Genomic DNA, 26,599 nt, shown 5'->3' with positions numbered 1-26,599 from the left:
TGTGTGTGTGTGTGTGTGTGTGTGTGTGTGTGTGTGTGTGTGTGTGTATGTGTGTGTGTGTGTGTGTTTCTTTCTTTTCAGGAAAACAAGGCAATCACTAGAAAGAGCTGAGAACATCAATTATTTGGACCACCTATGTCATTCTGCTCCAGGGCAGGACAGACTATTTGCCTATTCTTGTAATAAATATTTCAATACTCTGATGAAAAATATCTCTTTCTAGAACATGTAGTTTCATTATAGTGACTTAATCCAGATGCTAATTATGGACATTTATTTTTTAAGAAATTTGATAGGATTCAAAGGAATCATGTTCTCTCTCTCTCTCTCTCTCTCTCTCTCTCTCTCTCTCTCTCTCCCTCCCTCCCCCCCTCCCTCCCTCTCCTCTCTCTCTCTCCTTCTCCTCTCTCCTCTCTCTCTCTCTCTCCTGTCTGTCCCTCCACCCTCGATGTTCACTATGCTACTCTAATTTCCTTCTGTTCTTATGTTAATTAAAAACAACTTAGCTTTGTGTAATAAAGCACTATGCCTATTTTAAACAAACGATAAGCCAGTGACTTTTTGGTCCCACAAAGAAAGAGAATTGTAAAACCTGTGCTAACATTTTGGTCTTACTCCTGAAATTTTTTTAGCACATTATGTGTCTGAAGCTTACATTGTTCTAATTTAGACTATCACTAAACTGTTTCTCCCCAAATAGCATTTGACCCAATGGCTCCGAGTTGCTTTTATGAAAATTTGGTCAACTCGTGAATCGGAAATCAGCTACACTCCTAATCAACAGAGATATTAAATATCCCTCAGGGGTATAGTGAGCATTTTGCAATTTCCTGATACCAGGAACATTATGGATTAAGGATAAATATGTAATTAGAATTTTTAAATGCACATAATAAAGCCTTTCTTTTATGTTTTCAATTTCGAATCAAATAGAAAAACAAGGCTTAATAATCAGAAGAGCATGCCGGGAGCCTTTTAGAGTCAAAGACCCTTGAGTTATATTCAAGGATATGAATATCTGAACATAGGAAGAGTCTGAGAGAGCCACTGTAAATGTAAATTCTTGGTATTTGCAAATTAAAACAATAGTTACAACAACTGCTGGATACCTTCATCACTTCTGCAAACGTTGGTTTATGGATTTTTTTTCCTTTTCTCAATTATTTATCATGAAATTATTTACTACTGAGACAAATATATCCTAGAAGCATATTAACTAAATGTCCTCTAAGTAAACACTTCTCACTTGAATTTTTGACAATTATTTCCCATTCTGACTTTATCCTGTATTTCACATTACAGTCTATAATTTCTTCTGTCAAAGATCATATCCCCCTAATTAATTAAGGAGCATATTCCCCCCACTTTTACATATTTGATATTTCTAGGTAAAATTTAGAGAGCTTTTTTCAGAAAATATTCTAAATTTTTTATTCGACTCATGCTGTTGTTCATGTATAAAGACACAAAACTAAATAATCCCACCTATTAAAAAATGCACACAATGTTCTGTGAGCTGTTAAATCATATGACTGCGTGGTCAATATTACTTCATTAGTTAGAGACAGAGAAGGGTTAAAAAGCTACCGGGTAGTTTGAGAAATGTTCTTTTTTACTTTTCTCATTCCTGCCCTAGTCTCAAGCTAGCACGTGATCAACTGAATGCCTGCCAGCCTCTTTCTTGTTGATCCTCCGGAGACCATCTGTGCTGGGGGCATTGATTAGAGTGTGTCTGCTGGGATTACATCTTTTCTGTTGCCATGCCAACTAATCAGCTGATTTTCGTTACCACAGAAACAAAATGTCAGAGCTCACAGTACGGTAACATGAATTCAGCACAACAGAAAATGTTTTCTTAATTGGGGACCCTTTTTGATTTTTGGATTCCAACAGAAAAGCAGGATATTTTTTCCTTTTAAAGACCAACTTTAGATAAAAGCTGTATTAACTGTATTGATTAATAAGAATGTACAGCTATTTTTGAAGCGGGAAAACATTACTTTTACTTTATTAGATATGCTCATTTTTTTATATATTTCCTAACAAAGGAGATATACACTCTTCCATATGTACCTCTGTTTTGGTTCTTGGTGGTTGCATAGAAAACAAACCACAAAGCCTTTGCTTCCCTTTAGCTTTCATTAGAAGTGGAGGCTCTCCCTGCGTCTTGGGATGATGCTGTATGTATCATCATTCGGGAGGGGGGAAGAGCACTGAGCAAAATTCTCTTTCATCTTTCATTTTTGGATATCACTTAATTTACTTTAAAAAAAGAATGTGTTGTAGTCAACTGGGAAACAGTTTTAAGAATTTCCATTTTACACATAGTTTGCCCTGGATACAAAGAACCCATTTGACTACATTTGACTTGTGGCAATTTTCCTTCTTTTGGCCTGACACAGTTTATCTGCAAGAGAAGTCTCAACTAGTTTGCTATGGCAAAGTGAAGGAAGGAAGCACCTGACCTTGGCCCTGCAGATGCTCCAACTGAGCAGTACATCAGAATGATTACATGCTTGCCTTCTCATCATGAAACTTGGATCTAGTAGAAGCAGACCAGAGCCTTTTTCTACCCTAATCCTGTGGTTTACAGACAGAAAACAAATAGATTAGATGATAAAAACAACAACAACAGCAACAGCGACAACAACATCAATAATAGTAACAATAAATAACCCTGACATTTAACCAGGCTAATATATTTAACTAGCTAATAATCCGATCTCTTAAAAGAAAAGATTATAGCGTATGAATATCTCTATGAATATTAGTTTACCAATGAACTCCCTTCTCTGAAAGTTGTCACTGCGGGTGACTTGTATGAAATTAACATCCTGAAGCAGAGGTAGGGAGTTGGTTTAATCTACATGATACTTATTTGAGAACCTTGGTAAATTAATTCCAAGGCTCAAGATGTGTTTGGAAGAATGGTTTGGGGACATTGGTGCATCTCCCTTTCTACTAACACTCAGAGCTAACCAGGCTCAGCAGACAACCCCTCTCCGAGTTTCAAGGCATGGTGCCCATGTGTCTTAACTTACTCAAAAGTTCTGCTAATTGGATCTAAGGTTGAGGTCTTCATCCAGATTATCAATCTTTATCTCATTGTGTCCAACAGATCTTTGATAAAATGAAGATGCCAAGTGCATCTTTCTTCAGCAGAGCCCTATTAAGCCTTCTATAGTAACTCTTCGCCACAACTTCTCAATTGTCCCATTAGAGTTCGTGGAAAGCCTCCAACCATTGCCTGTGACAGAACTTCCTAAATGGCATGGTCTGTATTATCCCATGAGGAGAATCATTAGCCATATCTCATAGAAACGGTTAACCACTATCTTCCTGGACTATATAGCTTCACAGATTAATTTGTATACATTCTTTCAGAAATTTGCATTAACTAGGAAATCTTTTTTCCAGAAAGTCTGAGCAAAGACTCAGCATAATAAAGAGGAGAAAATGGATGTAGTCTAAAAGCCCAAGCCCCAGTCATTCCCCAGAAATACTACTTGTGATCTGCATCTCAGCACAAATATCATGGTGACCTCGATTGGTTCTCTCTTCTCTTCAGTTCTGTTTGTTTTATCTGTTCAGCTATATCTTCCCAACATTCTGCTTGTGCCAGGCACACTAACCAGCATTCTACATATAGAATTCCCTGAGATACTTTTCTCAATAACTCTTCCTAATGTTATTATCTCTGTTCTGTTGATAAGGAAACTTGATGGTGTGGGGGCATATTTGATTTTCCTCAAGTTCCACAATAAGTAAAAAGTAGGGTCAGAAGTTAAATCTTGCATCCTCTGTTTCCAAAGCCCCCAAGCATTCTCGTACTTTTTCCTCAAAGCTAACATGGGTTTATTAACTAGTTGCAACTGCTGATGTCATTCCCCACTCGATGTTTTTTAGTTGAAAAAAGGATAAGGATATGTATTGCCTTGTATTGTTTTCTTCCATTTCAAAGTCATTGGTAGCGAAGAGTGGTATGTAGAGCTGCATCAATATTCTAAGAACAACACAAATATGAAAAGTTAAAAATACCTTTGTCAGTAATTATAAGGGAAGAGAGACTCTGACATATCGCATGTGTTCTTAGGAAGGCAAAGGGCTAGCCAACCTTTTATGTAATATAAACAAAACCTGCCACTGATGATGATGATGTGATTGGTATAGTTCCTAGACAACCCTCTCTTTTCCCCTGCATCAGTGACTGCACTGGGTTAAACCTTGCCCTTTGGAGTTCCTCTTTGGAGATGAAGATGTACTCTTGATGGACAATGTTGTAGTAACTCACACTTGAGTGCAAGTTATCTTGTGGAAAACTTTATTCCAAATTAAGGCAGCCAAGGACAGAATAAGAGTGTGGCTGTTGTACCCAAGGGAGGAGTATCAGAAAAATAAAGAAGGTGGTGAGACAACCAAACTGTACTAGTTGCTTTCTAACTAATGTCCCTGGAAGATGAGTTTGACCCCTTTTTTCCAGATAAAAAAATCAGAACCATGTAAATTTTCATTGAAAGTAGAATAACTGGTACTTAGAACTAGCAATCTACTTGGCAATCTTCTCAACCCATTGACTCTAGAGCTGATATCTGTTCCTGTTCCTATGTACCATGGAGATACTGCCCAAAGACCTCAAAGGACACTACACTGAGTAGTTGGTACGAGTTACAAACTATTGCTTGTATGAGCTGCAAAGCAAATAAGTGTGCTGTTTATCACTCCCAGGTATGCACAGAAGGCAGATTGATCTTGGAGTTCACGTTCGATGACCTCATGAGAATAAAAACGTGGCACTTTACCATTAGACAGTACAGGGAGCTGGTCCCCAGAAGCATACTAGCCATGCACGTAAGTAATATTGTTTCTAATTTATCTCCTTTCTTCTTATACTCACTGCATCTTACTCAGCAAGGAAACCCAGTTCTGGCTAAAGAAAGCCCCCACTATTACCACACCACAGACAATCAGTTCTAAGTATTGAGTCTTTCTCTCAACCATGTGAACACACAAGCTCTTTTCTCGCCTCCTTTGTTTCCAAACTTGTAAGAGTTTTTTCATGTATTAGTGGAGTTCCCTTGACAAATGGTTTCTATTTTCTTCAGTTGCATCAACTCAATATCAGATATTTCTCTAGTTGGGTTTATACATCTGTTACCTGTAATGAGAAGTGGGGACAGTTTCTAATTCTGATTAGAATCATGTGACTGGAAGTGAGGATCCTGTACTCAGGAGCTGTTGGTTCCTCTTAGCCATGACATTTGACCAGCATGAGGGTAGAGAGTGGGAAGATGCAACAGAGTCAGACTTCACAAGCCTGATTTGTTTATGGACCTGAAAAGTCAAAAGAGAATAAAATAACAACATACACCATTTACAGAATTTACTAAACCAGGCCTTTGGCTGGAGATTTAATCTGCATCTGTCACTCATGGACTGATGTATTATCATTTCTATTTCTAAAGAAAGCAGAGAGATGGCCCAAAGTCTTTCAATCCAAATGTGGCAAAACCACGGTTCTGACCCACTTGGTTTTGAGTCCCAAACCTGTCCTCCAGCCTTTTGACTCCAGCCTGTCCCTCAAGACCTTTACTCTCACCCTTCTCCTTCTAACCCTTTAACCCTATCTCTGCCCTTTCTGGTGACCCTGGGTCTTCTGCTGTATCACACCGATGTTCAATTCTTCTGATTCACCATGCTTAGAGTCCTTCAGAACCTTCAAAGGCAGTTGCACACTTTCTACTCTTCTGGAAGAAATCTGGTGCATTTGTTATGTTTTCTCAAAATACATGGAAGGGCATCAGAAGGGTGTGGGTAAGATCTGAGGCCATACATTGAGAACTCATTCGATTATATTCCTCTCCATGAGTAGCTTTGAGCAGTTGATATGACATCTCTGGATTTCTAGTCCTTCATCTATATAGCAGTGTGGTTATGCCTTGGAGAACCCGCTTTAGCATTAAGACTTAATGACAGCAAAACCAACTTAGGATGACACTTGGATCATAGTGGGATGTCTGTAGGTATTGGTGGCCCATTCTAGCATTGGTTGCTGCCCAATTACATCTCAAGCTACTTGGATTTTTTACATGACATTATTCAATGAATCTACATAAGGCCAGGTCTTTCCACAAAGGCTCAATGTCCATAAAGACCTTACTTCAAAATTAACTTGAAACTGTTACTTTATGGTCATTTTTATTCATACTTGGGTCTATGATTGCAAATAAGAATGATGCTGTCACTGAATCGGAAGCACAGATAAGAATAAAGTTCTATTAGTCATATGTGAGGTGGTCTCGTGAGTGCAGACATGGAGACAAGGCTATATTACTGTATCTCCCTACGTGTGGCACCAATTTGCTAAGAAAGAAGCAGAATAAAGAGGATCCACCAAAAACTCACTTTCAAATACAATTCAAAAAATGATATATTTTTGGTTTGGAATCTGGTCAAATATAATGTTTGGGGTAATCTGCAGTACTTTAGGTCCTGTGATACTTTGAGAAATTTAATATCTACCTTTTTCATCTCGTAGGATAAAAAGTATTGAGGACATTGATCTCTAACCTCAGTTTAATGGGGAAGAAAGTTAAAATCATCTTTCTCCTCATACAAAAGTAAAGGCTCTACATATATATGTGATGGATTTTGGCATGTTATATTATTATATCATACATTTTATGGTAGCTGCAAGTTTTCAAATGTATCCTACATTCTGGATAGTAAAAATGCTACTCCTATCACAGCCGGAAATTTAATCTGCAACTGCCACTCAAAAATTGACAGGGAACAGGTATGGTTTGCCAAGTTCACAGGCACCTCTTTCTCTTGTTCAGACTAGGGTTCTTCTGACAGAGCTCAGTAGCTTTCTATCTGAAGACAGAAGGCCAAGGTCCCTCACAGAAAAAGCAACATCCTTTTACCCTGGATCCAATGCACAGCTGAGGCAGTTTGGTTTTCTACTCTTGGAGAATCAATCTCAAAATCTTCTTGAGTACTAGATGCAAGCAACTTCAAAATGTAAATTAAATTGTCTCCAGCAACCTGTCCCTTCACGAAAAAGTCAATGGTGTCAAGCGTGTGCATCTCAGCAGCAGGACTAGAGTCTAGCACTTTCAGGAGACCATCTCATAGGACTGAAATATGTTATTCCCTCCCCCTCCCTGTTTAGGCACAAGATCCTCAGGTCCTGGATCAGCTGTCCAAAAATATCACCAGGATGGGTCTCACAAACTTCACCCTCAACTACCTCAGGGTAAGACTGCTTAAATGATTTTATTTATTGAAATTGGAAAAAAAACTTTAGTTTAATTTTGTTTTTGTATTTTGGTGTGTGTGTGTGTGTGTCTGGTTGGTTGGTTTTCTTTGCTTGTTTGTTTTAAACCTGAGTTAAAATGAAGTATAAGCCAGGCTGCATAACTCAGAACATAACCCCAGCTACTTAGGAGGCTCACAGGAGGCTCAGGAAAGAGGACAGTGTAAGTTCAGGGCTGTATGGGTTACCGAATAAGCTCAAGGTTATCCTTCAGAAGTTAATGAAATCCTATGTCAAATTAAAACAGAAATCATAATAAGAGACTTGGGGATATAGCTCAAGTGCAGAGGGTTTCCCTAGCATGTAAAGAGGGGGGCTAGATTCGATTCCCAAATAAACCAGCTATGCATAACACAGATGTATATTCTCCCTCTCTTCCCCGTGTGTGTGTGTGTGTGTGTGTGTGTGTGTGTGTGTATAGGGGTGTGTATATGTATGTTTGTGGAGGGGGCATAGGTGCAATAGAAGTTGGGGTTTAGTTAACATAGCATCAAATCTGCACTTTGGTAGAGTTGAGTTTGCTAAGACTGTTGTATGACTCTTGGATTTGATTACTCAAAAGGGAGCCATGTATTTCTTTCATAAGTGCTTTGGTAATACTCAGTCTGTAGTTGTGTCCACTATCTAGTATGGCATTATTTGAGTTCGCTGCCTCTGTGTGGTCTCATCTTGGACTCATCTCCTCCTAAGGACATCAGTGTGCCACTCAAGGCAAGTAGCCAGGGCTATAGTTTTCTGGAGAATTTCAACAGGGTGCTAAATGGAGATATTTCTAGGCCTTATAAATCCTCTATACAACATGACATAGGCTTTTCTGATGTGATGTAAATTGTTTTTAAATGTAAATGTTTTATTAGACAGCATCTTCCCTATACAACACTGAGTGACTCCATATTTCTTCTGATCGAGTTACAATGATCACACCAGTTTAACATAGAATTCCAACAGCCAAGTCACTGGTGGCATATCTGGTTTCAGTCACAAAAAGAGCATTGTACTCCAGAATCCTGAGAAAGCGACAACCAGTTTGCCCCTGATACACTATCTCCTCTCTGTGCAGCAATTTGACTCACTAGTTTTCTCCCACCACAGAGTTGATACTATGGCTTATCTGCCCACTCTTCCACTTTGGGTCTATGGGTTCTATTTTGTAGCCACTGTGTTCTGTGTACAAGCCTTGCACCTGCTGAAATGAAATAAATTTTGGCCAGGCTTACTCTTCTGTGAAGCTGGAGGTATTCTTTCAATTCATTCACACAGTTCTAGATCCTGAAAATACAAAGGAAAAAGTCAACTCTCTGTCACTAAGAAATTCATCCCTAAGGGGTGAGACTCATGAAAAGAAGACACTGTAGAGTGGTAAATAACATGATGGAAGTTTCCAGAAAAAAAATCTAAGATACCTCAGGATGAGAAATAATTCAGAATAAGGTTTCATATGAAAGATGGTTCATGAATAGAGTGGGCAAAGAAAGACACAAGAAAATTGAAAGAAAAGGCAGGAAGTTTCCACTAAGTGAGAACAGAATTTACACCAGATGATGGAACATATGTGCCACCAGAGCTTATAGCAGATTTTATGGTCATCATGCCCAGTGAAGAGCCATGAGGGATGAGAGGGTAAATGTGGTGGGTCTTGACTGACCTGTCTGCTCGGCTTGGAGAAATTATTTAGTGATGAGGAAGATCTGGCAGAGTCCTGGTTCTGGGTTGAGAAAGAAGGTTCTCTCCATCACCCAGAGGCCTTGGAACCAAAACCAGAACAGGCAAGAACCAGAATTGGTTAGACTTCCCACCACCGCATCCATCACCTTCTCAGTCGTAACAGCCCTGAAACACTGTCTACTCTGAGGACACCCAAAATCTGCCAAGAAGAGTGAGAATCTCTGAAGTGCACTCAGCTGGGACACCTGGAGCTGTGTTCCCAAACATCAGAACTCTGCATTCAGAACCACCCTACTTGGGCTTGGTAGGCTCTGTGGATGGGTAACTGGGCCTGGGAAACAATTGAGGCTTTGTTATGAACCTATGCACAGACTCCACATAGCCACCCTTCGCCTCTATATTATCTCTCCTCGGGGACCCAGAAGAAGTGAAAGCTATAGCTATCCCTTTCCTCAGAAGGACGGCATTCCATGCCATGTTCTCAGCTGAGACACATTGGGATCAGGGACTCTGGAACATGTTCTAGACTTTATGACTAATGTCTTGGTGATATTTTTAGACAGACTCTTTGGTGAGTAACTGAAACCAAAGTCCCTTACACCATGCCTCTCCTAGTTATCTGTAAATGGTTAACCTCTACTGTGTAATCAAGTGCATCACGTTCACCAGTCCCCTACCTTTAGTACACGAAGACTCTGAAGGTGGAAGAAATGCTAACCCTCCTGAATGTGAATGTAGGAATCCTTTGGGACATTTCAGGGTGGTACTGGCTATATATCAGGGCCTGCACCACACAGCTCCTAACCTAGAAGTCCAGAAGTCTCACAAAAACCCTGTCCAGGGTCAGCACCCTCAGGAGAGAATGAGCTATGGAGAGGCTAAGTGAAGTAAGTCACCCAGCTTTGCGAACCAAATGGCAGAGCTAGGAAGCTGAACTGAGGAAGCCTGCTGGAACATCCATGTGTTTTACAGCACAGCCCTGCTGCTTCACAGGTAGGAATGGACAAGGGTACTGATAGCATGGAAGCCATAAGAATCTTCATCAAACTGGTCATGATTTCTTCTTTCCAGGTTTCCACAGTTCAGCTTGTTTCATCACATAATTCCTGCCCTCCTATCCCCAAGTTTCCCAGGCAAGATCCTTTTCTTCCTTCCAGATGTATTCTTCTATCACTTCCTGTGAGAGTCTCTCCCCTGGCATTGCTGGAGTTCTCAGCCCATGGGTCCTTGGCAGATTCTTGGCAGGTCCCATAGACAAAGCATCACTTTATCTCTTGCTCCATGGTCTAAGTAACATGAAGACTTCTAAGTTCCAAGGAAATGTCACTTGAATGAATACTTAGCAGATGGCTTGTTAAATGATAGATTTGATTTTGAATGACACCAAAAAAAAAAAAAACCTGTATGATTAATTTTCAAAGTCACTCCTAGAATTTCACCATGGAAACTAAGCAGCATAGAAGTGGGCTGTATTGTATTGAAAAATAAAAGAATCTTCTCACTCTCTCTAATGTGAAAAAATCCTGCTTAAAGCTTCTGACTCTGAATTTCCAGTGTCATATTTTTGTTCCATAGTATTCCTGTTTATTCTATATAAGTATAAGTTTTTAGACTAAAATTTATTCTGCACCTTTCATTATTTTGCAAATGTATTCTTTCCACTCTGAAGAACAGTTGTTTTTTTGTTTTGTTTTGTTTTGTTTTGTTTTGTTTTGTTTTGTTTTTTTGGTGAGTACTTTGTCTATTTCCTTTGGCCTGGCTTTCTTAGCTGCTATGATACACATTTTGTGTTTTAAATGTTATGCTTAACACAATGTTAAGATGATTATTATCCTGAATCTTAACCAGGAGATATCCCATTTGTATGTTCTCTGACTCTAGACCTATCCCTACGCGTGATTTTTGCTTACATGCAATCAGGTTGCATAAGACTTTTTTTAAAACAAAAAGATATATATTTCAGTCTTTATTTTTAATTGTGCATGTATGTGTCTGTGCTGGGCTATGTGAAAGTGAGTGCAGATGCCTCTGCAGCTATAGTTTCAGGTGGCTGTATGTGATAAAAACTCAGATCCATTGCAAGAGAGCGGCAAGTGCTCCTAAGTGCTGAGCCATCTCTTCAACCACAGTATATGGTTTCTTATCATTATTTGGTGAGCAATGGTATCACATTAAGCACATACAATAGCTGCAGTTTCTCCAGTGTGGTATGGTGACAGTGGTTATTTAATTGTCCCTCTGATCGGAAGGGGAAGTCATCTTCAAGTTGTTGCTGTCCTTAATTCCTTCCCTCCAAACCCCTTTATGCATGCTGCTCTTGATTGTGTTTCCTGATAGAGGATTCACTTATCAATTTCTTACTTGTCTGTCTGGTTTCGAGCAAGCTGCTTAAGTTCCGTGAGCCTCATTGTCCTCTTCTGAAAATTAGGAATGAGACATCTCACAAGACTGCCATGAGGATTGGTGAACTTCATAAGAACCCAACTCATAAGGAGCCCACTAAATTTGAGTCACATTCTGTATAGTAGGTTAGAGTCCAAGTTTCACTGCTGTGACTGAAAGTGAGTCGCATGCATGTGATATTTATCAAGTAGCCTAACTTCTCAGAGATCTGTCCTCTGTGTGTGTGAATATTTGTGCCCATTATAAGTCAGAGTATCTGTGTCACAGGTGACAGTTACTGTAAAAAGCATACGGAGATGCTTTGTAAACTGAATTACTACTCCAGGAAGCCAAGAAAGCTTCATTGCAGTTGTTGTCCACTTAGATGTTGTCATGGTTTTGAATTCTTTCCTGGGGTTCTGAAACCATACAGAAAATCAGAAGGAGAGGAGAAAGAATATGGAAAATCAGGAAGAGGGACAAGGGATCAAGGAATGATGTGGGGTAGAGGAGAGGGCTCAGGATATGTGTTATATTTGGTCCCTCTCGCTGGATCTCAATGTGGAATGTCTCCTATGGGCTCATGTGTTTGACACTTGGTCAAACAGCTAGGGAACTGGTTTTCAAAGATGTGGAACTTTGGAAGGTCCTGGCTTGCTGAAGGAAGTGAGTCACTGGAGAAAGGCCTCGAGGTTTGAGAGCCCCCACTTCCTATCTGCACTCTGCTTCCTATACTGTAGATGCAATGTGACTAGCCACTTCCACTCTACTTGCCATGCCTTCTCCTCTGTGATGAGCTATACTCCTTTATATGGAAGCCAAAATGATATGGAAGCCAAAATGAACTGTCAGTCAAAGCAATGGGGAGAGTAACCAACGTACCTTCTGAATACAGCTATTGTTACAAATGTACAATCATTGTTTTGGAAGATTTTAACGTTATCTACAGGCTTTATTCTATTGTTACTTTTAAATAAGCTTATCTCTTCAAATGAGTGATAGCAAGTGAGAGTGGGAATTAAAGCCTGGGCATTTCAGAGTCCTGTGTTTTTGGTTGCGAGTGGCTTGTTTTGTTTTGATGCTGCACCTTTAATTTCCCACACGAATGAAGAATTTTGCTGTTGCTGTTGTCGTGCCTTAACGAACACTGCTCTCTGCAAGTCATCTCCACTGACAGCGTGGGGAGTGCAAACCAATGCCTAGAAGTATTGGGCAATTAACTTTGGAAAATGTCCCCAACAGAAGGACATAAAGTAGCCTTCAGGAGACTGAGTGTGACTGAAGTCAGCACTAGAATCCTGCTGAGGTTTTTCTTATTTCTGTAAGACTTTGACTCCTGGCCAAATATTTCCCTTGATCACATAAGAGAAGAAGGAATTTTTACCTAAATGCCACAACAAGCCTGAGGATGGAGAAGGTGCCCCACAGAGGGACTAAGGTGGACCAACAGACTGCACTGGGATGCAGGCTGCCCTTTTCTTGCTTCATGCGTTCAGACAGAGCAGTGGCAAAGCCTTGACATTCTAGGGTGGCAAAACCCACCCAGGCAAATCTCCCATGCCTGATGCAGTGCCTGGCATGTTATAGATCACCAGAGGACTAAAGCATGTTCTTTAGAAATTCATCCATGGCAGGCTTGCAGCTATTTGTTACAGAGTTAGGCCATATCCAAAAAATGAGAATTTTAAAACTACCATACAAGTTGACATTTTTGATACAAACAAATGCATGACCCTGACACTCACCCTATTGATTGAAATACACAGCCATTTGAGGGTTGTCTTATTCACATGATGAGGAGATGCTGGTCAAAAGTTGAAGGATGATGCTCCATAGGAGATTGGCAAAGACTACCATAACATGTGCGAGCTGAATCTGGTTCAGAGCTCCACTCTGTGTTCCTCAAGTATTGTCTATAGTTCTGTTAATTACTGAGGAACCTATATACACCTCTAACACTGAAATTGAAATCATTATCATTTGTTTATTTATTTATTTATTAATTCATTCATCCATTTTAGATTCCAATATCAGCTCTCCTCCTCCCAGTCCTCTTCTTGTACATCTTCCCGCCCCCCATCTTGCGTTTCATTCTTCTCTAAGAAGGGGAGACACCCCTGGGTATCACCTCACCCTGGCACATCAAGTCACTGCAGGACTAGGTGTATCCTCTCCCACTGAGGCCAGACAAGGCCACCAGTTAGGGGAACAGGATCCACAGACAGGCAACAGAGTCAGGGACAGCACCCAGTGCGGTTGTTGGGGGGACCTAAATGTAGACCAAGCTACACATCTGCTACGTATGTGCGGGGAGCCTAGGTCCAGCCTGTTTACTCTTTGGTTGGTGTGTTAATCTCTGGGAGCATCCAAGGGCCCATGTTAGTTGACTGTTGATCTTCTTGTTTAGTCCTTATCCTCTTCAGGTCCCTCAGTCCTTCCCCCAACTCTCCCACAAGACTCCTTGGGCTCCATCTAATGTTTGGCTGTGGGTATCTGCATCTGTTTCCATTGGCTGCTGGGTGGAGGCTTACAGAGGATAGATATGTTAGGATCCTATCTGCAAACATAACAGAGCCTCATTAATAGTGTCAGAGATCGGTTCCTTGGAATAGGTTTCAAGTTGGGTCAGTCATTGGTTGGCCATTCCCTCAGTCTCTGCTCCATCTTTGTCCCTGCACATCTTGTAGTCAGAACACATTTGGGTTGAAGTTTTGTGGATGGGTTACTGTCCTTATCCCTCCACTTGGAGTTTTGCATGGCTGCAGGAAGTGGCCACTGCTAGGAGTCTCAGGTAGTCACCCCAATAGTCTTCCTGGGGTGTCCTCCCATTCCAGTTTTCTGGCATGTCCTAGAGATTCCATCCAGTACCCAATTTCCATTCTCTCCTCCCTGTTCTCCCTATACTTGAAACCCCCACACAAATCGGGCCATGGCACCTTCTAGAATTTAGAACTATGAGTTTCTGCTCCAATCCTCTGTGAGAAAGAGGGCTCAGACTTCAAATCCAGCCCTGGACAAAGAATTTGAAAGCCTGAGGATGTAAAATTTTAGTCTCACTGATCTCCCCATCTTTCTCCTTTGCCTTCTCCTCCTCCTTCTCCTCTTTCTCCTCCTGTTCTTCCTCCTCCTCTCCCTGCTCCTTTTTCATCTCACTATCTCCTCCCCTTCCCCACTTCCTTCCTTCCTTACTCTCCTTTCCATCATCCCCTCCTCCTTTCTTCTCCTACTCCCACTGCTTTCCCCCTTTGTCCCCCTTTTCCTCTTCAGAAAAAAGCCCCATTTGAGAGAAGGCAGAGGAGACCCTTCAGAGACAGTAGTATGCTTCACACTGAGAATGATTAAAACCTGGAACACCCAAAGGGCATTTTTAATTGCATTTAGAAATAGAAAAGTAGTACACATGGCTACATGGCAAGGCAGTACATGCAATTCACTCTTAAAGAAGTGAAGTAATCATAGCTTACATAGATTATAGCAGCTAGCAAGCAATGATCTCCAAGGTCAGGCTGGAGGGAATGATCATCAGAGTACCTTATATATAAGCACATGCATAAAGTATATAACAGATGATATAGATTATAGTATATATCCAAATAATGAAACAAAAACAATATGCTAGCCAAGTAATCTTAAAATAATTTCAGAACCATAAGTGATTGGCCTTAAAAGTACAAATCGGACCTGGATTAAAGAAAGCAATTTCCAAGCTTCAGATACAGAAAAAGAGGAGAAAATTGTTGTTAAACAAGACACTGAAAATCAAGGCACATGGCAAGGTGGGAAATTGCCAGTTAGTTTAAGGAAAGGTTGGAGATTGTGAAATTAAGTATATGGTGGGATCTGGAGTTGACTTATAAGACATCCCTTTCCAATTTTCTGGAATTATCTGAGAAGAGGGAAAATGTGTATAAGGAAAATAGAAAAGGACAAACGGAGAAATTTTGAGCTTTTTGAATTTAAGTTGAGGAAAAAATCAGGGTATCTAGCTGAAACAGGGAAAAGTAGCCTCAGCATACCAGTTACCCAGGCTCAAGCTCCCTTTCTGGGTTTATGTCTGGATGCATTTCCATTTTGCTGGACACCGTCTTCCTGTCCATCTGAAACTACAATTCTTTAAACCCTAATTTTAAAGCACCAAATTATAGGAAGCTGTAAGGTCATGAGGATTCAAACCTCTCGATTTTACTTATCTCAATCTGCAGTACCACTAAACTCAAATTCTGCTGATTAATCAATTATGATTTGAATGTGAAATATTCCACACAGGCTCATGTAGAGTCCCAGCTATAGAGGTGTTCTGGAAGATGGTGGGAACCCTTGGGAGGTAAAGCATTGCTGGAGAAAGTGGGTGACTACAGAAGCCTTAAGGTTTTATGTCTTGGGCCCACATCCTGTGCATTCTCTGCTTTCTGACTGCAGATATGTGGTCAGATACCTCATGCCCCTACTGCCAAGCCTTCCTCTGTATGATGTACTATGTCTCTTCATAAACTGTGAGGCAAAATAGATCCCTTAAGCTGCTTCTGGTTAAGTATTGAGTGTCAGCCATAAGAAAAGTAAGCACTACACCATCATACCAAGCTCCTCTCAAAGCTTAGTAAGCTGGTGATCCTCTCCCCCTTATTGCCTTAACCCCTGTTGTTCAAACTGTCGCTGTCTTACCTAACAAATCAGTGAGCTTTGAACAAAAGTCTAAGTAAATCCATTGTGATTCCATCCCAGCTGCTCACTATTCAAAGCACATGACCCACGTTGATTCACCCAGGTCAGCATCCCCATTAGCCTTGCTCACTCTCTGAGTCCTCACTCTCCACATTTACAAACTATGGAGACTCAGGTGACAACGAAGAAAGTGACAGCCAGCATTCTGTCACTATCTCTTTCTAATTTGCACAGATGAAAATAATATTGAACTGAATAAGTGAGATTGCTATTTTTACAGGTCAAAAAACATTAGCTATTGTCCATTTCATTTGGACGACACTAATATTTAAGGGACATGAATAACAGCCAGATAGAAAAACAGCAGGCTTCATGATTTCCCACTGCCCACCACTGTCACCCAACTCTTATTCAATGTCATAGTGGGAAATGTAACAGCCATTTACCAAGTGACAACCCTGTGCCAAGTGTTGCCAATCATATAACTGTCTCCTTATTGTTTATAAAAAACATAAATGATGCATATTTTGAACAGATCATTTCTTCATGTAGCACAAAATTTAAAGCATACAAAAGCAAACTACCTACACCTGCAGAGCAGCCCTCTGCAGAGACAGCCACAACTGTCTTGTGTTTGTTTGTTTGTTGTTTGTTTGTTTGTTTTTTCTTTCAGGCATAATCTAATCTGTGTGTCTTCTAGCATGTATTGCCTTAAATACGCACACTCACCTCCAGATACACACAAGTTCACACACAGTGGAACAGACCGTATCTATAGTGCTATGTTATTGTTATGTCCCAGGGAAGGACATTACTTTAGCATGTATAATAACGCATGTTATCCATACTAGATTGACGGGCATTCTGGTAGTTTCTAATCCCTTTCTATGGTTAGTAGTGATGTGCAAATAGCCTTTAATATTAGGTTTTTGCACGAGACAGATTTTAAAAACTAAATCTGTAGGAGAAGATCCAGGGCATCAGTTTGCCAGAAAGACGACTTGCCTAGAAAGACGTGCACTTCAATTTTGACAAATGTCAAGCTCTTTAGCATGGTGGGTGTAGCAAGTTCTACTCTACCAGAGTCTTATGGAAGTGCCTATTTGGTCCAGTGAGTGGCTAAACATGGAATGTTTTTTGCTACACAAGCACTGTCTCCCAAATTTGGACCTTACAACCCACACGAAAGTAGAAGAGAACCAACTCCATAAAATTCATCTTTTGACCTCCACATGTACATCTGGTCATGTGTGCCCACCCGTCTCATATATGCTCACACAGAATAAATTTTCAAAATTTGATCACATCTTTTCCACACTATTTAACAGTTATTGATTTTTTTAAACAAACTCTAATATTATAGGTAATCTCATTTTCATTTTAATATCCATTTTTCTTATTACAAAAGAAATGAATCACCTTCTGATATGCTTAATTTATGCAGTGGGAGGATGGCCTAGTACTAAGGGTACTTTCAGCTCTTCCAAGGGACACTGGTTCATTGCCACCACGCACATCAGGTTGTTCAGAAACCTCTGGAACTCTAGCTCCAGAGGATCCAACACCCTCTTTTCTTTCGGCCTCCACTTACACTCCCACACATGCACCATACATTCACAGACACATGTGCGTAAATGAAAATAATTAAAACTGGACCACTTCTATTTCCTTTCATGAGAATTCATATGTCCCTCACCCATTTTTCTATTGGGCTCCTGTTCTTTCTCTTCTATATGTATATGTAAAACCTGTGCTCTACCACTGAGTTATACCCACTGGTTCCATTATACATGTACATGTACATAGGTGCTTTTACTTTTCAATAAATGATTTGGTTGTAATATAACTGATGTTACAAATTTAAAGTTTTAAAATTTTATTTGCTTTATCCATTGAGAAAAAATATACACATTATATCACTATATACAATGAACATATTATCATAATTTTTATATATTGATATATGTATAATAATAATAAAACAGATTATTATTCTGTTTTTTTCTAAGGCCTCATTCTAAATTAAACTAGCTTCTGCTGGGGTTGTTTGTTTTTAGGTTGTTGTTATTTTCTTGTTTTTTAATACAAGCAATCAATCTTCCAGGAATGGAAAGGATTTTGAAGTATGAGAAATTTCTCTAGCTCCTTAGTTATTTACGCACCACTTATTGATTGATGCACATTGTTCTCCTGGATTTAAAATCCTACTTTCAGCATATTATAAATCTCACTGAGTATCTGAGTTCATTTTTGACATTCAGTATCTATTGTGTTAATTTGACTATCCATTCTGAATCTTATACTAAATTTCTAAAGGTATTGTCACTTTACCATGCTTTGTATCTAATAGACTGTAATTTTATTTTTTTTTCTGGATTCTTAAGAAATGTTTCTTTTTCATCTAGACTGGAATTTTCAAAATATTTTAATGGTGTTTATGTTTTAAGTTGACCCGCTTGGGCACTTCAGCTAAATTATTATATCATTGGTAAAGGATGATTTTTCTCTTATCCATTCTTGTATTTTATACTCTGTCTTTGTTCTAGTTATATTGGCTAGCACCATTAGAACGTGTTAAATGAGCGCCAGTGTAATTAACGCACTCACTCAGTGTCTGGCTTTAATGGGAATGTTCTCGGTCTTTTCATTAGCAGGACATGGCTTATGTGTGAGATAGACACATTTCTCATATTCAGGTAATTTCTTATTTTACTATAGTAGGAGCTATTTCAAAGTTTTAATGGTATTAAATTTTATGACATGTAATTCTAGTATCTAAGGAGATGCCCTTATTTTTTCTGTTATTACTAAACATGATAATAACCAACAAGGCTTATTTGATACAATGGATATTCAAAGTTGCATTATATTTTCTTAGCAATCATCAACTGATTTAGTCACTGCCTAACATTGACTTTTCTATTTTTGCCATGATCACAATACCACATTAAGAAACTTGGACAAGATCAAACAACACGGACTATTTTCCTACTATAAAACACTAAACAACACTTCACCCTGCTTTCTTGATGACAAATCAACATTCCATTCTGGGGAAGTCTTGCTTGTTCAATGTGTCTACTCCTGTTAATTACTTACATTTAATATTAAATAATGCTAACATTTATCATTGCCTTATCAATATTCAATGGAAAAGTTTAATGAAATTATTTTGTTTTGTATTGAGACTTCTGGTATTCTTATGAATACTCATGAACATTTTAGAAACATTTTTCCCTTTTCTAGAAAAACTTGAATGGCATTGAAGTTATACAGTTTTGAAAGGATTTTTGGACTTCTCCATTTATATTATGTGTATCTAATCCGGTGAAACCATCTGATCCCATGGCTTTGGGAGGGAAATATGGCTTTCTGGTAATTTTTCTTTTCAGGCTATGCCTTCAATATACTTTAATGTGAACTGGCATTTCCTACACAGAATGAATACAATTCTTAATGTTAAAAAGTATATCGTAAGCAGTAGAACGCTTTGAAGGGATGACCACTCACTAAGATGCATCTGAAATATTTGGGGAGAGAACAGTTAATTCACTTTGGTGATTAAATTGACAAGAAGTGTGAAGGGGAAGGAGATGTGGACCCTGCTGTTCTCAGCCTGTAGAACAGGATTTCAGAAACCTTGACAACACAAAGATAAAACAGACATTTCACTTCTGAGAGTGTTGGGTAATGGCAGGCATGATGCAGGTGGGTTGCAGTTCTTTGTTTAGTATTTAACTTGTTGGATTTGAGGATATTTATGACATCCAGAGTTGATTTTAAAAGGTGATGTGATAAAGGTAATTAAAACCATGGAGATCACTGTGTGTGTGTGTGTGTGTGAGAGAGAGAGAGAGAGAGAGAGAGAGAGAGAGAGAGAGAGAGAGAGAGAGAGAGAGATATTCAGACACAGCACTGGAGAGTACCATCACTATTCTGATGTGCTCCATATTGAGAATCTGGAGCCAGTATTATGTGGCTGTAATCTAAGGATCTTTAAACACTAGGGATCCTATTCATTGAAATAACAGTCCAGTTTTGGTCTGCAGGCATCCAGTAGACATCTCTGCTAAAAGGTATTTGGTATATAGATATCTGGGCAGATGACTTAAAATAGTTTTAATAGAGGTGTGGTTTGTAATTTGTACCACAAGCCCAAAGAACCTCTTGAATCATAATGTATGCATTTCAAGTACAAAAGAAAAAGTTCTAAGGTCTGGTGATAAATCTAGAAACCAGTGTCTGGAGTCCAGATTTGGGCAGGGAGGGGTGGAGTCTGCTGGTGAAATTTTTGCAAATAGGGAAGTATTGTCACAAGTTTAACATGATTCTCTACCATAATTTCTGGATATGATAACACTAATAATGTAGAGTGCGGCTGGTGGAAAGCTTAGTTAATGCATTTTAGTTTTTCTGACCATCAACTTCCACAAAACTCTAGACTACACCTTTGCCAAAAATGTTGTCTTCAAGTAATGTTCTTAGATACATTTTACTTCATAAAAATGTTAGGAAAACTCACTTTATAATTCATGATGTAATTTGGTACAAGAGTAACTCACTTAAAGAAAAATAGTGGTAATTGAATTTCCTCATTGCTATATTTACATGTAGTTGGTTCAACTTTTAACTACAAATGTTCAGTTATGTTTTCTCTTATTAGTGGTCTTTCACCCTTCTCAAAATCATTATTTCCTTGCTAATTTCCCAGTGGCTTTAGGCAATTTCTCGCTGTGGCAATGGCTATGTGAATAAACTGTCTTTATTGTTCATGGGTTTATGAAGGAGATAAGATGCTCTCGATATACTTTAAGAATTGGTAATGAGATGAAGCTCAAGGACTAGTCATTAGGCTATATACAAAACAGTCTTGTTGAGAGTCCTCTAGCAGTCAAAGCTTGAGGACTGTACAAACAAAGGTCTGTCGCCTGAGTTCAATAGGCTTAGCAGTAATATAGTGAGGTGAATAATTGAGCATTTACTGTGTGCTAGGTGTTCATTCCTTCCTTCCTTCATTCCTTCATTCTCATTCTTCACATTCAAAAGGTGTGGACTGGATGTATGTGGTACTAGATACTGGATGTACAATGACTGGCAAGAAAAGTCATGTCCTTGTTCTCAGGTGTTTGTGGCCAGGTAGAGAGAGGTATCACATAATCCCACCAAAATTTTTGGTGCTTATGACTTCAAACTCAGAAAAGGAACATAGTTCTGTGAGTATAACAAATGGATACTAGCCTTCAGTGTAGTTGAGAGTTCAGAAGGCATTCACAGAAAGGTGCTATGTGAGCTGAGATATTAGGTTTAGTTGTTTTGGTTTTGTTGTTGTTTTGTGTTTTGTTTGTTTAGTTTCCTGTTTGGGTTTGTTGTTGTTTGTTTTTGTTTTTGTTTTTCAAGACAAGGTTTCTCTTTGTAGCCCTGGCTGACTATTGTAGAACTCTGTATACCAGGCTGACGTCAAACTAAAAAAGATTCATCTACCTCTGACCCTCAAGTGCTGGGATCAAAGACATCTACCACTACTGCCTGCAAGTTTAGTTGGTTTTCACTACAGGAGAGACCAGAGGAGATGGAGGGCACAAAGAGAAGAATCCTGGGAACGTTTCTATGGCAGAAAAAGACTGGGGAAGGACAATGACTGGAGTGCAGAGTTAGGGAATAGCAAGGAATAGAGTGTTGGGATATCAGACTGGTGATGGTACAAAGTAAGATAGCTCAGGGCAGATGCTATATTTAAGATCAGCTTGAAAGCTGAGGCTTCTGTATCAAAAGGCTTGCTGCAGAAATACCCTGGACTGCCCTGTGAGCCCAAAGAAAGTATCCTGGGCAGAGGGACTTTCAATGAGTTTTGCAAATGAGTAAAAGCTAAGTAATCAAGGAGGAAGATGAGTGTTCCAGACAGAAGGAACAAAATGTACAAAGACCTGGAAATATAAAACAATACTTACATTCTAAAGGTATTAACTAGTTTATTGAGTGTATGAGCATGTATTCATTCATTCGTGTACATGCAAAATGCAAAGGGGATAAAGTAAAACATATTAGACGATATATTTAGAAATTCAAGTTGGGCATTAACAAGCCTGCTCTTCCTGTTAATTCTATGCTACAGAATTTCTCATTAGATAGGAAGGTTAGCAGATGAGATGCCATATCTGGATTTTTTTCCACTTAAAATAGTGTTTCTCTTAACTTTACTGAATATCAGAATCATTTGGCAGGTGGCAGGTGTGTAGAAGGTAAGATGCTCAGATCACATTCAACCCAGTTAAATGGGAGTCTCTGTAGGCGGGGCCAGACCTCAGTGTTGGGTTGCTGTTGTTATTGGTGGTACTGCTGCTGCTGGTGTGGTGGTTTGTTGGTTTGTTGGTTTTTTTCTCTTCCTAGGAAACACATAGTAAAATTGACCAGATAGAATATAGAAATTGCCCATATATTCACTCCCAATCATTCCCCCAAGATTATTTATTTGTTACAGTCAGTGAACCCACACTGACACATCACAGTCAGGCAAGCCCTTGGTTTATAATAGGATTCACTTTTGGTTGAACAGTTTCAATAAGCTTCAGCAAATGTACAATGGCATGAATCCTCTATTACACTAGGAATACAGGACAGTTTCACACACTTAAACATCTACAGCTCCATCCACTCATCCTTCAATCCCTAAAGTTTCTTACTGAAAGAAAGGTTACTCCTAGCTAGTCAAGAAGTTGATCACAAACAAAAAGAGTTAAAGCTTGGATATTGTTGGTGTGTTAGTTTTAATCAAAATAAAGTTTTATCAGTAAGATTGTGACAAAGAACATTAAAAGCTGGAGACATTCCAGTGAGTTAAAATTCAAAGAAATTGGAATGCTAGACCATGGCTTTCCTAGTCAGCTATAATTGTCCACTTGTCATGTTTCCGAGCAACTTGAGAGGAAAGCCTTGATTGAGGGACTGTCCACATCAGATTGGCTGTATGTATGTTGGTAAGGGATTATTTTTACGATCTTGAGCAGGCAGTCCTGGGCTACATAAAACTAACTAAGGATGTGGCTGAATGTGAACTAGCAAGTAGTATTTCTCCATGGTTTCAGCTTTAAGTTCTTGCTTAAGTTCCTACCCTGACTTCCCTCAGTTATGGGTGGCCTATGACCTGGAACTGAAAGAAGGGGGAAAAAAAAACCTTTCCTCTTGAACTTGCTTTCAATCTGAGTGTTTTATTGATACCAACGAAAGTCAAACCAGAGCAATAGCATTCTTAATGCTCTGAGCACAGTCCTAGGAAACCATCATGTCAAATGCATTGATTAATCCATCAACATACCCCATGAGTATTCACATTTACTAAGCCCCTGCTACTCACCAAGCACACATAAGAGCAAGCATTCTCCATCACTAAATACAAGAACTGGAGCACATATAACTATAATGTAATCTCAATGGACAGTGGCCAACCCAAATGGAAGATTTCTATTTCAATGATATACCTCTCAGGGCCAAAAAGACAGTCTATAAACAGCAAGGACTTGTTTCCAGATATGTGCCAAACTAAAGAATGACTAAGAGAATACGTGAATGAGTAAGTGGGTGAGTGAATGAAACACCTGAGACTTTGGAAACAATAACAGAAATATTTAGGAGGGTTGCCTAGTATACCTGAGATTTTGGGAACTATTATAAAATCTGTGGTTAACAAATGCCTACTCTTCATTCTTTTGACACAGCCATTTGATTTTCTTCATTGTTTCCTAAGTCCCGTGTTTTAACCCATTCATTTACTCCTTCATTCATTCAGGAGTGGAGGCATGGACAAAACAATGTGCCTCTGCAGTGTCATTTCCTGCAGGTGTGTACGCATCTACACTTCAGAAGTTTAGAGGACTTCTCAGGCCACCATTTTTATCAGTATTTGGTGTTGGATTTTTTTTTACTACTCTTAGTAATATCGAATCATTTTTATGATTATTTTCCTTCATACCATATGTAGTGTTTCCTTCTCTTTTAATGTCCTCCTATGACTTACCGATGTAACAAAGGTAAATCTCTTGGAAAATAAAATCAGGATTAGCTACCGTTTATGAAACATACCTTGTTTGCTCCTGGGAGTTCATTCGCTCATTCCTTCAATAAGCAGTACCAAATTAAGTACTTGGAATAAAGAGATGAATAAACTATGTTCCTCAATGTCCAGGAACTCATGGTATTGAGGAGAAGCATGACGTTCAGAACAATCAAAAGACAATAATAACAGCACTGGAGATTTATTGGTGGTAAAAAAGGAAATTACAGAAAGAGGGAGGTTAATTTTATAAAGAAGATTCCTTTTAGAGAGGAATATCCCAACAGGATTCAAGATAGGTGAGTACAATTCAGGATAAATGGAGGCCATTTCCTAAAAGGCGTTATTGTCCAGTATAAGTATAGAGGGTGAAAGGTAAGGTTTTGGGAGCTTACCTAACTTACTTGGAACAGCAAGTAAGCCGAGAGAAGAATGGTTTGTGCTGAAGGCTTTTTTTCCAAAGCTTATACACACACGTGGAAGGCTAGACCTGATTATCAAAAAAAAAAAAAATCTTGAGTGTCAACTAGAATACAATATGTGTAACAATAACATGCTTGAAAGTGGTGACTTCCTGCTGCAACTCAAAAACACCATTTGGATTTTCAGATTATTTAAACCCTTCTTTCAACTATGAAGAATTTTGACTGCCTTTTAGCAAAGAATTTTGTGACTACTTCAGAGAAAAGTGATGAAATTTGCAAGGGTCTACCACACTCCTGCTTCTGATCTGAGCTTAATGTCGTAGAGTTGATGAGAAAGTAACTTCTGATTTTCCCCAGGATCCTAGGGCAAAAGACCCTGCCACCACTAAGGGGCCTTGCAGTCTTACTCCAGTAATTTTGCAGGGTTGCCATGCTCTGGCTAAGTGTGATTTAGATGACTGTGGCTGTTGTGTAAAACAGATAGAAGATAGCTAAGCATGAAAACAGAGACAGGTCAGGCGGTGCTTACAACCTTTTAGACCAGCATTTCTCAACCTGTGAGTTACAACTTCTTTGGCGGTCAAACAACCCCCAAACAACAGAAGTCACTTAAGACTGACCATCTGTACATCTGATATTACATGATGAGTCATAACAGTATTAAAATTACAGTTATGAAGTAGTAACAAAAATAATGTTATAGTAAGGGGTCACCACAACATGAGAAAGCATATTAAGGGGTCACAGCATTGGGAAGATTGAGAACCACTCATCTAGGTAAACTGATGGGGTCTGCACAAAGGTGACTGCCGTGGAGACACTTGTCCTGAATCTATCAAAAACATTGACTTACAGTGCTTGCTAGCAGAGTGAATATGAGATTTGAGAACAGTTGAGTCTCTTCATATGTCCCCATTCACTTCTCATACTTCTAAGCAGAGCAATCAGGAGTCTTGACAATGTAACCTCTACTGTTGCTTTCTTATCAACACCAAATGCCTAAACTGCCCTAGAACCTACAGACTGGGCATTCTTGAAATGATGTAGATGTCCCAAAATGCTCTTTAGAAAAGAACAGTGTCTTTGTTGGCTCCATGATAGCCCAACGTTCTGAGCAGGAGATTGGCATATATCAAATTCCTGCATGGGTTCTAGGTCCCATGTGAATCAAGGTGGCTTGAGAAACAACAAAGACCTTGATATTCTCATATATCTTCATCAGGTAAAATGTCACACTTGCATTTTCTCATTTGCTTAGGGTCTCACTCAATGCCCTTGACTTTCTAGAAATCCTATTCCTTGTCGTTAATCTCCCTGGCATCTCCTCTCTGCCACTGGCATGCTCCACTGTTTCCTTGTGAAATGCGTGCCGCCTATAATCAGTCAGCAGACTGTAGGGTTTTGTGCTTTGTTGAAATCTAAATAGTGAGTGACTATCATATATCCCACAAGGCTTGTTGCTAATAGTGACGGGGTAGGGATATCATTTGGTAGCGAAGATCTGCTTTCAGGCTGCTCTTGCATTCCATTCCTGATGGGATACAGAAGATGCTTTGAAAAAGAAAAAGTTACTTACCTCACAGAGGTTCTGTACATTTTCCACAGTATGTAGACCATAAGCCAACACTTCAAAGTGTAGACAGGAAAGAAACATAATCCCTCCTTTGAGGAACTGACAGCCTCCTAGATGAGAGATAATAAACATCATCACACTTTAACTTCAGGAAGCCATGGAGACAGTAGCATACTCCTGAAACTTGTAGCATACTCCTGAAATTGTGTGTATGGGAAGACATAAGAGAGGGAAAGAGAATGCCAGATGAGGTGGGTGAGGGGTCAGAGACAGTGAGAGCACTTCCTATCAGAATACCTGGAAGAAGGTGGGCTAATGAGAGGCAGAGAGTCAACAGTGGGAGATGGCCAGCAGAGGACTGGCACAGTTGGGCACTGTTGCTTTTCTGGGATACTGAGGTAATGACTGTGTTTCCTTTCCCAGATGGTGCTGCAATCTTTCTTACTTCAAGACGCAGAATAGTTCTAAATAGTTCTAAAAGTGTTTATCTTACTTAAGGAATTGCCTAAGGAATTTTAAAATGGAGCTTT

General features: G+C 39.4%; 1 protein-coding gene across 11 annotated transcripts in view; it reads left to right on the top strand.

Moving 5' to 3' along the window:
- Positions 1-26,599, top strand: part of Ldb2 (LIM domain binding 2) — a 329,342-nt gene that overhangs the window by 265,244 nt on the left and 37,499 nt on the right. For all 11 annotated transcript variants that reach the window (XM_028765307.1, XM_028765306.1, XM_028765313.1 and 8 more), the window contains exons 4-5: positions 4,726-4,848; positions 7,172-7,255. In XM_028765307.1, coding sequence (XP_028621140.1) covers positions 4,726-4,848; positions 7,172-7,255 — 207 coding nt within the window. The remainder of the gene's footprint in view (positions 1-4,725; positions 4,849-7,171; positions 7,256-26,599) is intronic.

This window comes from Grammomys surdaster, unplaced genomic scaffold (assembly GCF_004785775.1).
Source record: "Grammomys surdaster isolate TR1022 unplaced genomic scaffold, NIH_TR_1.0 150, whole genome shotgun sequence".
NCBI lineage: Eukaryota > Metazoa > Chordata > Mammalia > Rodentia > Muridae > Grammomys > Grammomys surdaster.
The sequence above is the reverse complement of the archived record's forward strand: the minus strand, read 5'-3'. Positions and strand labels throughout refer to the sequence as shown.